The sequence below is a fragment of the Oncorhynchus mykiss genome, chromosome 21, assembly GCF_013265735.2.
Source record: "Oncorhynchus mykiss isolate Arlee chromosome 21, USDA_OmykA_1.1, whole genome shotgun sequence".
NCBI lineage: Eukaryota > Metazoa > Chordata > Actinopteri > Salmoniformes > Salmonidae > Oncorhynchus > Oncorhynchus mykiss.
The window spans coordinates 37,669,809-37,687,920 of NC_048585.1; the positions used below are offsets into that span (position 1 = coordinate 37,669,809).

Genomic DNA, 18,112 nt, shown 5'->3' on the forward strand with positions numbered 1-18,112 from the left:
GAGAGACCTGAAAATAGCTGTGCAGCGACACTGCACAGGGACGATATGAGGTGACATTCTGTAGTCTCCTCATATCAAACATTTGATATCAAATCTAAAACACTGGAATATTCAGCCAAATTAAGTTGTAGCTTTAGCCAGACTACCACCCGGCCTGTGAGAGGTGAAGTGAGTGTAAAATGTCCGCGCACACCCACTCTAACATGTTTCATGTCACCCACACAGGACCACCATGTAAAGTTTCTTTTTTGTAATTTATTTTTGTCACTCAAGTGTCTTAATGGATACAACGTGACAAATAAATACATTTAGGAAGTGGACAGAGGAGCAAACTAGACAGGAGGAAGATAAAATAAACAAAACAGGCAGGTGGTAGCAGAAGAGCGACAAGAAAGCTGAGAAGTTGTCTAAAATGGCACCCTATTCTCTATATATAGTGCACTACTATTGACCAAGGCCCGTAGGCTTTTGGTAAAAAGTATTGCACCATAGAGAATAGGGCACCATTTCAGACTCATGCAGGGAGTAAGGGACAGAACAGAGGAGAGGAAAGAGGGGGCATGGAACAACCGTCTGAACATTCTGAATCCAGAGTGCACCATTTTGACATCACACACTCATGAAATCACATCAGAGGAAGGTTTCCGCTTTGACTGGTGAGCTGTTTCTCCTCCTCGTTCCCATTTCCTGGTCAGCGAGGATTATGTGTAGTAGCGCAGGGTGTTCCGAAAGCAAACCAAGTTCCCAAACTAGTACACAGTGAAGATCATTGTCAATAACAGCTGGGAAAATCAAAGAAAAAAAACAAAAAAGAGTGAGGATGAGAAAGTGGACAGTGAAAACCTAGTCGCAGGCGGTCAAAAAATATGAGCGCTTAATAATAGTAGTAACATCATACAAAAAAAACTGCTGTAGTAACTTCTGTTTTGTCTTTTTTTACTTGAAAAAATAATTTTTAAAAGTAACAAATCAATAGAATAAAGCTTGGCCTGAGTCCCAAATGACATCCTATCCCGATCCAGTGCACTACTTTTGATGTTAAAAGTTGTGCACTATATAGGGAACAGGATGCAGATTTGTACTGTAGAAACTAGAGATGTGAACAAAGACATGGAGTTTGGGTGGGTTGCAGGGGCGGGAGGACATCCCTATTTCTTAAGACTTCTCAACTGATTTGAGGAGGTTATCTTTGCTCCTTCTCTTTACGTCCCAGTTGTAGACTCGTGCCATGTCTGAGAGGGGCAATGGGTTAAGGATGACATCTCAGTCTATGAAAGTTATCTAGTATAAGGAGAGTAAGGAGAGTACCACGCCTTGTGTGTGCATGCCATGCGGCATCTCTAATTTAGTTGTTAGAGCACCCAACACTATCTTTAACAGTCTATCAAAAGAACAGTACTTACCAACAGTTTGAACAAGATCAAATTGCCAATGTTAAGTATGTACCTCAGTTTCAATGTGTTGTTTCCCCCTGGTTCATGCCTACTGAACACACTTGCATTCCATGCTTTGACACAACTGTCTGCCACAGCTATCACCTGTCAAACGCCTGCAGCAATTACCTAAGCCCTACAAGACCATAAAACTGTCCTAATGAGAAAACAAGCAGACATTTCAGCTCCCAAAAACCTGGGCCTATAACCCTATAGTCTCTACGAGTAGAAGTGTTGATCTAGGATCAGTTTTGCCTGAGGGGGGGGCACCTGACACTATGTATTAATGTCCAGAGGTACATTTCCCTATTTCAAACATTGTATCACAGATTTTTCTCCAGATTCCAGGCCTGTTAAATGCTAGTCCCTGGGCCTATATTTAAGCATAAGGATACTGACTTCGGTGGTGGTAAACTGGTCTCGCAGGAAGTCCAGGTCTTCTTCCAGGGAGTCCAGGTTGCGTGATGCGGTCGCCAGATTCTTCTCCAGCAGAGACTGGGCTTCGTCGATGTCGTACTCCAACATCACATTGGCCTGGTAGAGGAGAGGGGATGGAGGGAAGCGAAGAAAAGTGAGTGAGCAACATATAAAACAGTAAACTTCAATAGTGCTTGCTTTTATTCTATGCCGTCCTCCAACGTCACATTGGCCTGGAAGAGGAGAGGCTGAGATGAAAACAGAGTGGGAGGTTAAGAGTGAATGATAAAGTAAACTGCAGAGACTGGGCCTCCTGCATAAACTTCAGCCGTATCTTACTTATTGTTAACTTAGAGACGTACGATGTCCCAGGGATATCTCTGCTGACTCAGGAGATCTCCACTGAGTTGGGCAAAATACGCTTTTAGTTTTTTTGCACTTTACTTGGTAGAAAAATCTCCAGGGATTTCTAAAATTGGATGAATTGATGCCTCTAGGGCAAGGATGGGCAATTCCAGTCCCGTGGGGCCGGAATGGTGTGCCCCCCCCCCCCCCCCCCCCCCCCCATCCCCAGCACACACAGCAGATTAAACTATAGTGAACCAAACATTTAAATGCAACAGTTTCAAAGATTTTACTGAGTTATAGTTCATAACTGAATCAGTCAATTGAAATACATTTTCCATGGTTAGTTAAGCCCTGGAATTTGGGGAATTTTTGCTTAAATTCATTAAAAAAAGTGCTTATAACAGTGAACCTTGTTTGTGGGATACACATAAGGAAATTCTAGGTCTTGTGGCATATTTTGGTTAAACTATCTCCAATTCAATGGAATTGCAACACAGTACTACAAGGTCTGAGCCAACATGCTTTCTGGTAAATTTTCATTACAATACTGGGTGGGGTGAATATATTTTATATGACATACATGCTTTTTTGTTAACTAGTAAATAGTAGCCTCCACAATGTGTGTTTAAATCATTTCTAACTTGTTAATAATTTCTGCTAGTTAGTTTTTGCTACCATGTAGGTTTCCACTTGCTTGAGCCTGCTAACTGAGGAGTGTTAATTCACTTGTTTCCATACATGTTTCATTTAAAAACATTTCTTACAAAAGGAGTTGTTTAATCTAACTGCATAATTATGTATCAGTACATGGAATTGTATGGTTTTTTTTACAAATTGTTTTCTAATCTTTACAGGAAAATGCCACGGCACTATCTGATGTGTGGAGACATTTCACTGCAACTAATGTAGAAGGAAAAGCTGTATACATTTGCAAATACTGTACCAAATCATATGTGAAGAATGCAACAAAGACACAGAATCATCTGGCCAAGTGCATAAAGTCCCGTCAGCACTCACAACAAGCAACCTCTGACAAAAGACCATTTATATTCGAGGTGAAAATTATGAATCCGACACCTTTTCGATAGCAACAAATCATGGTCCTCCTGGAATCAGAAGTTTTGACTCAATGGAGGAACATAGTCAGAGAAATGCTGATGAATGCATTGCTAGAGCTGTGTATGCAACTGGTTCACCTCTGATGCTCACAGGCAGTGTATAGGAAGAGATTTCTGAATGTTCTTCCCCTAGAATACACTCCTCCAACCAAACATGCTTTATCTACTAATTTGCTGGATGCAGAGTTCAACAGAGTTCAAGTGAAGGTCAAGCAAATCATAGAGAAAGCAGAATGTATTGCAATCATCTCTGATGTGTGGTCGAACGTCCGTGGGCAAGGAATATTTAACTACATCATCTCCACCGCTCAACCAGTATTCTACAAGAACATAAACACAAGGGACAACAGACACACCTGTCTCTACATTGCAGATGAGCTGAAGGCAGTCATCAAGAATTTATTTGCACTGGTGACAGACAATGCTGCGAACATGAAGGCTGCTTGGTCTAAAGTGGAGGAGTCCTACCCTCACATCACACCCATTGGCTGTGCTGCTCATGCATTGAATCTGCTCCTCAAGGACATCATGGCACTGAAAACAATGGATACACTCTACAAGAAAGCCAAGGAAATGGTTAGGTATGTGAAGGGTCATCAAGTTATAGCAGCAATCTACCTCACCAAGCAAAGGGAGAAGAATAATAGCACCAAGCTGCCCAGCAGCACCCGTTGGGGTGTGTTGTCATCATATTTGACAGTCTCCTGAAGGGAAAGGAGTCTCTCCAAGAAATGGCCATATCACAGTCTGCCGATATGGACAGCCCAATCAAGAGGATCCTCCTGGGTGATGTATTTTGGGAGAGAGTGGTAAAGCAGCCTGAAACCTATAGCAGTAGCAATTGCATTGATTGAGGGAGACAATGCCATCCTGTCTGATGTTCAGACTCTGCTTGCAGATGTAAGAGAATAAATCTGTACTGCCCTGCCCACTTCACTGTTGCTCCAAGCAGAGGAAACTGCAGTTCTGAAACACATCAAAAATCATGAAGACCTCTGCCTGAAGCCCATACACACCGCAGCGTACATGTTGGACGCCAAGTATGCTGGCAAGAGCATCCTGTCTGCTGCAGAGTTCAACAAGGCCTATGGTGTCATCACTACCGTGTCTCGCCACCTTGGCCTGGATGAGGGCAAGGTTCTTGGCTGTCTGGTGAAGTATACATCCAAGCAAGGCTTTGGGAGGGAGATGCAATAGGGCAGCCGTGCCAACATATCTCATCAGCCACCTGGTGGAAGGGACTTTGTGGATCTGAGACTCTTTCCCCTGTTGCCTCCATCATCCTCCAAATCCCATCAGCCTCCTCAGAGCGCAACTGATCCTTGTTTGGGAACACACACACCAAAGTACGCAACAGGCTGATCAATACAAGGGTTGAAAAATTGGTGGCATCTTGGGCAAATTTTTGGCTTTTTCAACAGGGTTGGAAAGTGACAGTGGAGATGAGGCCTCAGAGTCTGATGTTCAAGACGTGGACATTGAGATGGTCCAGGGAGGAAGACAACCTAAGCATTAGTTTCTAGACTATTATTTTACAGATGTTGAAAACATTTTTGGGAGATGCAATAGATCACTGGGGATCATTCCATGTTCCCTTTCTTTTGTTGTTCAGTGAAATCATCCCATGTGAAAAGTCAACTCATTTAATTAAAGTTCAATTTGTAACTAAATAGTTTTTTAAAATTCTATTGGAAGGATTTAATCATTTGCAATGTCTACTTATGTTAAGGTAAAATGTTTTTGTTTCTGCATCCATATGATAAGGTAAATATATCCAATGCAAAAAACATTACATTTAAATGGTATTAATATTAAATTTACATATATTACCATTAATTCCCACAGAAAGTTTATACCTCTGAATATTCCAAAATGTGCAACCCTAGTAATGATCATGAAGTTTAATCAACTCCACCTGTCAGGTGGATGGATTATCTTGGCAAAGGAGAAATGCTCACTAACAGGGATGTAAACATGTGTGCACAAAATGTGAGCAAAATAACCTTTTTCTGCATATGGAACATTTCTGGGATCTTTTATTTCAGCTCATGAAACATGGGACCTAGGGCTGTCCCCTTCTAAAAAAAAGATATACATCTTGGTCGACCGAAAGTAGTCGGTTCTTTCGACCAATCAACTGGTCAACATATATAGATTATTTGTATTTTACCGCCTTTTTGCGTTGTCTCATCGCTGCAACTCCCCAACGGGCTCTGGAGGCAAGGGTCGAGCCATGCGTCCTCTGAAACATGACACGCCAAACCGCGCTTCTTAACACCCACCAGCTTAACCCGGAAGCCAGCGGCACCAATATGTCGTCAACTGACGACCGCGGTCAGCCTGCAGGCGCCCGCCCCGCCACAAGGAGTCAATAAAGCACGATGAGCCAAGTAAAGCACACTCTGCCAAACCCTCCCCTAATCCGGACGACACTGGGCCAATTGTGCACCACCCTACCGCTGCGCTGCTCGGAAGGCCATGGTTGACATTTTTAAACATGTATTTTCTGATATATACACACAACCCATGTGTTTTAATTAAATCTACTATATGCATTCAGCTTGTCTTATGCTTTAAGCTTACTGTTTGATGAAATAACACACAATAATTCAAGAGGGAGCCAGAGATCTAGATAAACAGAAGAAAAAACCTTAACTTGACCCAACCATTCTCCTTCCACTCCTGCTGTCTTTCACAGATTCTGACATTACTCTCCTGAAGTTGCCAGTAATAGGCTACACAAGGAGTCATGTGGAATGCCAAGTTAAATCATACCTGGCACACAGATTGGTAGGTTTCATATGCACATTTTAGGGGAACAGTATCCATTTAAATTTAAAATGTCTTCATATAGGAAAATCATTGTCATGTCATTAAGCAAAATTATATCCAAATCTAAATGAAAATAAACCATTGCCAACTACGGAAAAAATAACCTACATAAAGACAACTAAAAAAATTGCATACTGCAGGTAGAAAATATACAGACAAAATAAATATCCTATAAATCGCTTTGGCTTATGTTGTTTTTCTTCTTTGGTTTAGTTTTTAGCAATTTCTCTCTTGGTTTTTGAGATATTTTCATCACTGCAGCATTTAGAGCTTTGTCCTTGTAGCCTAAACCAAAGAAGAAAAACAGAGTTTTGCACGAAGTACACTACGTACACAGTGTTCGGAGAAAATGAAAGCAACCCTGAAAAAGCATTGTTCTTCAGACACCCACATACAGGTCCGAAAAACCCGTTGAGGGTATCATCTCAAGCAAGACAAAGGGAGTAATCTCTCTCATCACCTGCACATGTGGAAAAGCCTACATAGGACAAACGAAAAGACAGTTAAAAGGCATAGCTGAACACCTCAGCTCAACCAGGTGAGAACACTGACTATCCAGTAGCAACACACTTTGTTGAAGCTAATCATCCTTTCTCCTCCCTAAAATACAAATAAAATTGAGCATGATGCTCTACCAAGGAGAGGATGTAACATTGAGTTCCTACTAGGGCTGGGCAATGTACTGTATTTTACTATATACACACCGGTATTTATGCACGGACCAGTTAGGGTTTTTACTTTGCCTTCTATAACGATATTTTAATGTTTGGTTTGTTAAATGTGATACGCGTGTGTAAATGTCAATTTTTATAGTTTACTTGGCTACTTGAGTATACCCTCTCTCCATGCCACTTTTCACACAGACCTAGTCCCACCCCCATTCACTCAAGGACCGCATGTTGCTGCTTGGCCATGAGACACTTTCGTTCAGTCTGCATGGTCAATGCAGCACAAGCAACAATGTTGATGACAAATGTTGTTTCCACTTTGATCTTCATATAATTCCCCAAGCGTTCTATAAGTACAATATTAGTTTGCATTTCTTACATCTGCAAATAGCTAGTTTGTATATTCTTAGCAAGTTAAGCTAAATCGTGTTAGCCACTAATGCTAATCACTAGTTAGCTGGCTAGCTATGTTGCATGTTGTTTGTGCAACAATATCTTCTAAATCAAAGAGGAATAGGTGAAGCATGAATATGTTGGCTTTATGAATAAAGATTTAATGTAGCCAAAGATTATAGGGTCCCCTAGGAAACGTCACTTTGGTTCCTACAACGTCACAATAACTCGTCCATGGCATTTCCATTCTTTGTCATGTCAAACACTGTATTCAAAATGCTCACTATTATTTATATTCTAACTATAGAATTATAATAAATATTATATTGCCATGATTCCAAAAGTTCACCCAAGTGTTTTGATCTAAATGCAATTGCAACATTTGGTTAAAAATAAGGCCTAGTATTTTTGCCCATATGGTGGCAGTGTGGAAATTATCTCAAATGAGCCCAGGAAATGCAGAAATACATGGAAATTACTTTAGGTTTAAGTTGAATTGAACAGTATTAAACAATTTGAATGGAGAAAGACCCATTGAAATAACACAAGAAAGACCCATTGAAATAACACACACACACACACACACACATATATGCGTTTCCACCATAAAATAAAATACAGGCCAAAGTGATTCATTCCACCATAGGGTGATTACTAATTGTAATCAAAAACATAAAATACAGTCAAAAATACCCTATGATATTTTGGCCATATCACCCAGCCCTCGATCCTACTACTAGAGGGAAGCCCACTGGATATTGTTTTTTAAAACATTGACCCCTAGTGGTCTGAATATTGACTTTGATCTCAGGCCCTTCTTATGACCAATTATATTTTCGGTGAACAGGTCTTGTCTTGAACAGGTCTTGTACATTAATGTATTCATCCTACACCCAATATGTTTCCACCTGTTGATGATGCTTATTATGCATTATGGATGAAACAAAAGACTCCATGTAACAAATATTTTTAATTCAATTCAAAATATTTAAATATATGCAGTACCAGTCAAAAGTTGACACCTACTCACTCAAGTGTTTTTCTTTATTTTCTACATTGTAGAATAAACTATGAAATAACACATATGGAATCATGTGGAAACCAAAAAAAGTTAAATAAAAATATATTTGAGATTCTTCAAAGTAGTCAAGCCTTTGCCTTGATGACAGCTTTGCACACTCTTGGCATTCCCTCAACCAGCTTCATGAGGTTGTCACCTGGAATGCATTTCAATTAACAGGTGTGCCTTGTTAAAAGTTAATTTATGGAATGTATTTCCTTCTTAATGCGTTTGAGCCAATCAGTTGTGTTGTGACAAGGTAGGGGTGGTATACAGAAGAACGCCCTATTTGGTAAAAGACCAAGTCCATATTATGAGAAGAACAGCTGAAATAAGCAAAGAGAAACAAAAGTTCATCATTCCTAAAAGACATGAAGGGCAGTCAACCCAGAAAATGTCAATTACTTTGAAAGTTTCTTCAAGTGCAGTCGCAAAAACCATCAAGCGCTATGATGAAACTGGCTCTCATGAGGACCGCCACAGGAAAGGAATAACCAAAGTTCCCTCCGTTGGACTAGTTACCTGTAAGGTTGCAAGATTGGATTCCCCGAGCTGACAAGGTGAAAATCGGTCGTTCTGCCCCCGAACGAGGCAGTTAACCCACCGTTCCTATGCCTTCATTGAAAATAAGAATGTGTTCTTAACTGACTTGCCTAGTTAAATAAAGATTAAATAAAGGCGTAAAAAAAATATTAATCGGTCGACCTCTAATCTCAACATCAACAGTTCAGAGGAGACTGCGTGAATCAGGCCTTCATGGTCAAATTGCTGCAAAGAAACAACTAAAGGACACCAATAATAAGAAGAGACTTGCTTGGGCTAAGAAACACGAACAATGGACATTAGACCGGTGGAAATCTGTCCTTTGATCTGATGACTCCAAATTTGAGATTCTTGGTTCCAACCATCGTGTCTTTGTGAGACACAGAGTAGGTGAACGGATGATCGCCACATGTGTGGTTCCCACCGTGAAGCATGGAGGAGGTCGTGTGATGGTGCTTTGCTGGTGACACTGATTTATTTAGAAATCAAAGCACACTTAACAAGCATGGCTACCACAACATTCTACAGCGATACGCCATCCCATCTGGTTTGCTCTTAGTGGGACTATAATTTGTTTTTCAACAGGACAATGACCCAACACACCTCCAGGCTGTGTAAGGGCTGTTTTACAAAAAAGGAGAGTGACGGAGTGCTGCATCAGATGACCTGGCCTCCAATCACCCGGCCTCAACCCAATTGAGATGGTTTGGGATGAGTTGGACCGCAGAGTGATGGAAAAGCAGCCAACAAGTGCTCAGCATGTGTGAACTCCTTCAAGACGGTTGGAAAATGATTCCAGGTGAAGCTGGTTGAGAGAATGACAAGCGTGCGCAAAGTTGTCATCAAGGCAAAGGGTGGATACTTTGAAAAAGGTCAAATATAAAATATATTTTGATTTGTTTCACACTTTTTTGTTACTACATGAATCCATATGTGTTATTTCATAGTTTTGATGTCTTCACTATTCTTCTACAATGTAGAAAATAGTAAAAATAAAGAAAAACCATTGAATGAGTAGGTGTCCAAACTTATGACTGGTACTGCATATAAATAAATGCAGTGTAATTGCATGCTAAACTGAAGATGTTGATTATTGGAGTCAGGGGTGTTAGCTGGGGCGGGGGGAAAAGTTTGACTGTAGTTGCCCATCCATGCTCTTGGGCAATTCAAAAGGCTGATTAGGGATCTTTTTACAGAAGAATGTGTTTGTTTTCCATGATTGTGTATTAATGTTTATACAGTAGTGGTCAGCTGTTTGTCCACCCGCAACTGTTAATAACTAGTGATGCACCGATACTACATTTTTGTCCGATACTGATATTTTCCTTGCCCCAAAAAACGATACCGATAACCGATATTAAACATTTTAGCGGCCTTTTAAGCATTCTAGTGCAGTTAAATAGTGATCACACACACATGGATGCATCGGTCTAAGGCACTGCATCTCAGTGCAAGAGGCGTCACTACAGTCCCTGGTTCGAATCCAGGCTGTATCACATCCGGCCATGATTGAGGGTCCCATAGGGAAGCGCACAATTGGCCCAGCGTTGTCCGGATTTGGCCGTCATTGTAAATAATTTGTTCCTGACTGACTTGCCTAGTTAAATAAAAGGTTAAACACACACCATACTGACCAAAAAGTTATTTTGTTGGCATTTACATATGTCCCCATTACCAGTAAAGCATAATCAAAACCTATTTCTTTCACTTACTTGCTGTGTTGTTTAGTTGTTTCATTCTCAACCAGGATTTCTATGGAATGGCGTTTGTGTCTTCGTGTGTCAAAAAATATACTATTTAACACTATTTGAAGTGTCAAATAACACATTTTGAAGTGTCAGATAAGCTTGTTGACCAATCAGAACCTGAATTACTGCATGTCACAATAATTTAACGCGTTCATACATTTTTTACGTAGTTATTACACATTGATTACACCATCACTCGTATTTCATTTGTCACAACGACTCATCGATACATATTGCTATGATGTTGGTAAAGTTGTCTCGCGCACCTTCAGTGCTGGTCATAAACAAAAGCTAGCTAGCTCATGGGTGCAAACAATGTTCTTCCCCAAAAACATAGCAAAACGACAATCTGTTTCAGTAGCTATATAGTTAGCTAGCTAACAATACAGCTAGGTGTCATCATCTAAAATAACCCTAATTTATAAGACAGTTCTTATTTCATTAATGGTGGTCAGACCATCTTTGTGAAGCTAGCCACAATAAGGATTCGCCACAACAGTGGACTTGCGGTTAGCCTTCAAAATAAAAGTATGGCATGATTCTACTATTTGTATTCATTTGCGTCACTGTCAATGACAAACTTTTATTTTGAAAGCAACCCGCAAATTCCACTATTGTACCTAATCGTATTGTGGCTAGCTTCACAACATATAACCCGGTCCGGTCGAGCCTCACTAGCCAGATGACGCTAGCTGGCCGCTTATAACGTTAGCTTTGGGAAACAGGGTTAAGTAGCTGGCTAGCTATTTATTTTCATGAACTGAAGTTCAATTTCAATAGGCGAACAATACTTACTCACAAGGATTCCTAAATCATTGCTAAGAACAATTAAAACGACTGCAGTTTCTACAGGTCATTGTTTTCAGGCTGGCTGTACTGGTGCTAGCTAGGTACCAATCTAAAGCTAGCTACCTACCCCAGAAGTTGCGGTCGAACAAATGATGCTTTATTACCAACACGGTATTGTAAACACATTGCTTGTTTGCAGACTTTTTTGTACAGCTTTGACAGTGCTACTGCATCTTTGACACGCAAAGACCCAAACGGCGTTCCATAGTATGCATGTCGTGAAGCTAATGGCAGTGACGCTATTACTGTGTAACTCCGGTAGGGCAACAATGGAAAATAGCGCACTTGGTAGTGTTAACAGGTGCTTGACCAGTCGGCGAAGGCAGACATCACCCACAACAGAGAACTGTTGATTGTCAAGGGCAATTAAATCCATTATCTAGACTAATGGATTTCGCCCGAGTTGTCTCGCTGAAATGTTGTTACTCTTTCAAATGACTGCTCGACTTGTTGACTGCTCGATTCACACAGCAGACATTGTTGGCTAGTTTAGGAAAACTGTGGTGCACGTATTGCGCAAAATTTTACGTGGCGCCATTACATCATGTACCTACGTTATATAGGTATGCACGTCAGCTTTGACATCGGTTTTGCCCATCAGCGTTAAACTTGACATTGGCTGATACAGATGTTGGCATTTTTAGCTAATATTGGCCAATTCCGATATATCATGCATCCCTACTAATAACCCATCTGAAACTGCCCGACTATATGTGATAAGTGGAGGCCCACACCCGACCCGCTAATATAGAAAATATGCTGTCAGACTTTTTCGCACCAATTGGTAGTTACAGTCTTGTCCCATCGCTGCAACTGCCGTACGGACTCGGGAGAGGCGAAGGTCGAGAGCCATGCGCCGTTCTAAACACGACCCTGTTCGCTTAACCTTGAAACCAATGTGTCGGAAGAAACACATTACAACTGCCGACCGAAGTCAACGTGCATGCGCCCGGCCTGCCACGAGGAGTCGCGCGATGGGACAAAGACATCACGGCCGGCCAAACCTTCCCCTAATCCAGACAACGCTGGGCCAATTGTGCGCCGCCTCATGGGTCTCCCGGTCGCGGCCGGCTGCGACACAGCCTTGGATTTTTACTCAGGTCTGTAGTGACGCCTCAAGCACTGCAGTAACTTAAACCACTGCGCCACTCAGGAAGCCCTAGCCCAAAAAATTGGACAGTGGCTGACATATTTTTTTGCCTTATTTAAATATGTTTCTGCTTATAATTTCCGACATTTCGTTAGGCTACTTGTTACTCAACTTGTCTATAACCAGATACATGCAGCTTAAATTCTCTTATGTCATTATATGTAGCCCTAGAAGACCAAATAAACCCTTGCTCACCAGAAAGAATGTTTCAATCTAGTTGACATTAGTAAAGTTTTCTGTTATCTCTGCTTCTTTTGAAGAGCAAGATGTTTAGGGACTGGGGAGAAAATGCAATAACGAATAAAATGGGAAAGATTTTTTGTGCATCATTTCCAAATTATACTGAACAAAAATTATAAACACAACATGTAAAGTGTCAGTTCCATGTTTCATGAGCTGAAATTGTGCATAAATTTGTTTAAATCCCCGTTAGTGAGCATTTATCCTTTACCAAGATAATTCATCAACCTGACAGGTGTGGCATATCAAGAAGCTAATTAAACAGCATGATCATTACACAGGTCCACCTTGTGCTGGGGACAATAAAAGGCAACTCTGCAGTTGTCACAACACAATGCCAGATGTCTGCTAGTCAACGCGCTCCACCCCCTGCCCCGGATAAAATAAAAAATAGAAACGATACAATCTTCTATCAACGATGTTTGGACAGGTTGATGGGTCGCCCAATCCTATTAGCGCCTCACAGCCATCACACATAACATAGCCGGTAATGCCATGATCCTCTTCTACAACGTCACCAAATCTTTTGGCTTACGCACTAATGCCAGATAGCCAAAAATAATTCAAGAAAAACCTCAATGTAGCCTGTAGATACACAGATATAGAGTATACCAAACAGAGTTTACCCCCCCTTTAGCCCTCAGAACAGCCTCAATTCATCAACCAAAACCAAACATGGAGTCCATGTTTTCATCACTTTGCACGTACACCAGTTCTTGTTTCACACCCGTTTGTCTAGCTAATCAGCCTCGCAACATGGGTACCATGCTACAGCAGACGGGAAATAGAGGAAACGTATTGGCGCAAAGCCAGAAGAAAGCATTGACATCCATATTAGATTTTGATTTGGGGAGGGGGTAGCATCTTAAAGGTGGATTTAATAAGTTTCTTGTTCACTGCTCAGCGATGCAATCGGCAATTGAAACACTACAATTTTATGGATGTTGCAAGCAGGTACTGTCATTTGACCATGACTTAACTCACACGATGTCGCTATGGAATGCCCTTAGACCTAGACTCATTAAGTAATAATCAGAGGTCTAATATTGGGCTAACCTCATGGATAAGGAGTGGGCTCCATAAATAGGGAGCAAGTGATCAGATAATCCCAAACAATGTTACTTAGGAACACGACATGTATTAGTACTCACCCCTAACCACAGGCAAACTTTGTCGGTGGGCGGGACTGAAGCCTTGCAGTAAACGTTGTCAGCCAATAGGAAGTGTGTCTCCATAGGGTCTGTGGTTTCCTATAGGATGAGGGATTTGTAAAGCAAACAAAGCAACTCAACACCACATACGTTGCACTCCACTGATCTTGAATGCAGTTAGTGATCAACAGCTTATAGTGATCAAATTGTCCTGCAAGGATGTAATTAATCACTGTAATACCCATTCCAGACAGAATATGTGGTAAGAATATGTGGTAAGAAGAACCTGTAAGAATATAAGGCAATGTTTATCTGACCCCCTTTCAAACAGCAACTTATTTACCACTCTTATTTACCACATATTAGTGGGTAACTGGCAAATTAAGAGGGGTAAAGGGTGTTAAACCATGGGGGGTGTTTGCATTACAAATTAGGGAGGTATCAAACAACGGAAATGTATTTACCTGCAAAAACTCTGAGAACCATTTACAGACCTGATACCGGTAATATTTTTTTAAACCTTAATCTAACGAGGCAAGTCAGTTAAGAACAGATCCTTATTTTCAATGACGACCTAGGAACAGTGGGTTAACTGCCTTGTTCAGGGGCAGAACGACAGATTTTTACCTTATCAGCTCGGGGATTCGATCTTGCAACCTTTCGGTTACTCGTCCAACGCTCTAACCACCAGGCTACCTGCCGCCCCTATTTTGGTTACAGTGTCTGTGAAAATGCAGGAATCATGACTAGGTCTTTAGGTGGCTTTTAATTGGCCATGTTTTTTACCCCCTACCCCACTCAGATATACCAAAAAGTAGGTAAAAGGGAAGCAGGCATGGTAAACTTGTGGGATCTTTGTCTGTCTATGAAAAGGGTATAAGAGGACTGCACTGGCTGCACTGTATGCTGTTTACCTTCTTCTTCTGCATGTGTCGTAGGATTTCTAAAGTCTGCTTGATCTGTGGGATCTGGCTTTTCAACCTGGGTACAGCAGAGAGAAACACCATAGAAGCAGAACTATAACACTATCACATATTTATCCATCAAAAACTCAGGGTCATCCCATCAGTTAAATAAAGCTAATGATATCACCTCAGAAGACAACGCAATAGCACACTAGTTTGTAGATTGGCAAATTCCTCTCTTCTGGGAATATTGGTAGCTAAACTTGAAACAATGGAACCAGTGGAATAGTCCAACACGTGCAATCCCACAATATCATGCCAGGCAAACCAAATCAAGCATTTTGCTGTTTTGACATTTGACTAGTTACCGTTAATAACTTATGCTGTATATTAGTTACCTTTGTTTCTTCTGGGCCAGGTTGAGCTCCATGTATTTATATTTCTGGTATTGCTCATCCAGTTTTCTCAAGACGGCGTCTGCAGTGTCGTTCCCTGGTTGCTTCATAAACGACTCGACATCCTCCTACAAAGGTTGACATAACGTTAACTAGCTAGGTTACGCGTTAGCTTTCAGACGAGTCATTCACATAGCACAGTAAACTTATTGTGAGCACACAAGATTGCTGAAGAAAGGCCGTTTCATTGCATTTGGATGACAATATACATCCGATAGTTAGCTAGGCCTAATAGGCTTCCATTTCCCTAAAAGGATGTGAATGAACATAGCTAGCGAACATTCGTGACAGGCTAGCCTAGAGGCTGGACAGCGTCAATTACACATTCGAGAGTGTTATTTCATATAGTATAATGGCCACAATGTATATAATTCATATTTTACACACCACAAATATTGCTTCGGGGATTCCGAGATGTTTTTTCTTTGTCGCCTGTACGGCATTGCAGCTGTCTATGGTCGTCGCCATCTTGGAAAAGACTCAACTCCCTCCTTCGTTACGTAGAAGTTGGGCGTTACCGAATTAAGACTTGCTTATTATGGTATTCCAGTAAAAGAAGAACTTACATATTTAGGCATAACCATTACAAAGGATCAGAAGTCTAGAGGCTTTCTAAATTTTAACCCTCTTATTAAAAAAACCCAGAAGAAACTAAATCAATGGCTACAGAGGGACCTATCTTTAAAAGGTAGAGTCCTAATAACCAAGGCTGAAGGTATCTCTAGACTAACATGTGGTGCGCTATCTTTATATCTTGACCGTAAAATAAGCAAGGAGATACACCAGATGCTTTTCAACTTTCTTTGGAGAAACCGTACCCATTACATTAGGAAAACTGTTGTAATGAACACTTATGAGAATGGAGGACTGAATTTTCTGGATTTTACTACTTTAAATAATACTTTTAAGATCAATTGGATAAAACAATTTCTAAGAAAACCCACTTCTATCTGGAATTTTATTCCTCATCATGTCTTCTCTACTTTTGGAGGCCTTAACTTCATGTTGGTTTGCAATTATAATATTGACAAAGTTCCAGTGAAACTTTCTGCTTTTCATCGGCAGGTTTTCTTGTCATGGTCCTTAATTTATAAACACAATTTTTCTCCACACAGATATTATATATGGAATAATCGGGATATATTGTATAAAAATGCCTCTCTGTTTTTAGAATATTGGTTCCGAAATAATATCCTATTGGTGAGCCAACTGGTAAATGCAGAGGGTCTTTTACTCAGTTATAAAGAATTCTTATCACTTTACAAGGTCCCTGTAACACCTAAAGATTTTGCAATTGTTTTAGATGCCATTCCCTCAGGTGTTGCTATGTTATTCAGGAACATGTCAAGACCTAACCCTCAGAGCCTACCTTCTATTGACCCTGTTGACTCATCAGTACGAAAGATTTGTTTCTCTTTTGGTCCATTCAACAACAGAGCGATACGTACCTTGTTTCAGCAGGATGTTGTATCTATCTATACCTTATGTCATGCCTTATTGGAATGGATTTATTGATAATATCTGTTGGAAAAAAGTTTGGATGTTGCCACACACATACCTACTTGTTAACAAAATTAAGGAAGTTTCCTTTAAAATTATTCATAAATATTATCCTGCCAACCACTATATGAAGAAGTTTAAGGAAAACATCAACTCAAATTGCTCCTTTTGTAATGACCACCCAGAAACAGTTGTGCATCTTTTTTGGCATTGTATTCATGTAAGAAAACTGTGGCAAGACATCAGTAGGTTTATAATTGAACAGATGAAGATTTTACACTATTGTGGAGAGATGTACTGTTTGGATTCTTTACATACAATAGAATAAGCGGAATCATTTTTATGTAATTAATTTCATTATTCTTTTGGCCAAATTTCATATACACAAATGTAAATTTACAAACAGAAAACCACATTTTCGTACTCTACAAAATAAATTGAACTGTATTTTAAGACAGTTAAATGCTCTACTAACAAAAAAGCTGTTAGAATTGTAAGTATATGCATGTCCCTTAAGGTCCTTGTGTAATTGTAATGTGATATTGTACCCCCTAGCTCGATTGTCTATTGTTTGTAATCTATGTATGCTTGTGTTCCCTCATGTGATTTATGTATTGATTTGAAATTAATAAAAAAATATTTTAAAAAATAAATAAATAAATAAATAAAAAGACTTGCTGGTCTTGAAAGCTTGAGACAAGTCCTTGTCGGTGCAAGAGTGGTCATAAAATGGGAAAGAAATGCGGCCAAATCTGAACATTTGAGAGAGAGCCAGAGTCTAACTCGGACAAAACTGGTAGGCCTGAACTCTGCGCAATTGCCAGGTGAAAAGCAGCCTTTTATTGTAGAGATTTTTACTCAAACACTTGAATGAGAAAAGGCTGACATGAAAACTGGTCAATTTAACACTAACTATGGGGGAATAACCGCTTATTGTAAGGTCTACACAATGTCTCCCCCTTGTGGGATCAACGGGGTAACGATATCTGGTTATCATATGGCAAGAACCACTCTGCATGTCAAGCATTTTCAAGATGTCCATTTAAAAGGGAAGGTCATCAGTAGTATGACCCCCCACTCTGGACGTTGGTTAATTTTAACAGTGAATTTCAACAGTGAAATGTCTTTATTAGGGAATATTTGTGCATCCAACAACAAACAACATGATATTATTTCAAGAATTTGAAGAAGAGCTTAATAGAGTGATAGGTGTATTTCAGGATATCAAAATGATCTTAGGTGGAGATTTTAATTATGTATCTAATGTGATGGTTGATAGATATCCCCTCCTAACAGAGCCAG

General features: G+C 40.3%; 1 protein-coding gene across 1 annotated transcript; it reads right to left on the bottom strand.

Moving 5' to 3' along the window:
• Positions 1–235: 235 nt before the first annotated feature.
• vbp1 (von Hippel-Lindau binding protein 1) lies at positions 236–15,858 on the bottom strand. The gene is made up of 6 exons (XM_021577612.2): positions 15,698–15,858; positions 15,254–15,378; positions 14,865–14,931; positions 13,951–14,049; positions 1,829–1,967; positions 236–1,232 (listed from the first exon to the last, which is right to left on the bottom strand). The coding sequence occupies exons 1-6, from the start codon at positions 15,776–15,778 to the stop codon at positions 1,156–1,158; spliced, it is 588 nt and encodes a 195-aa protein (XP_021433287.1). The 5' UTR covers positions 15,779–15,858; the 3' UTR covers positions 236–1,155.
• Positions 15,859–18,112: the final 2,254 nt, after the last annotated feature.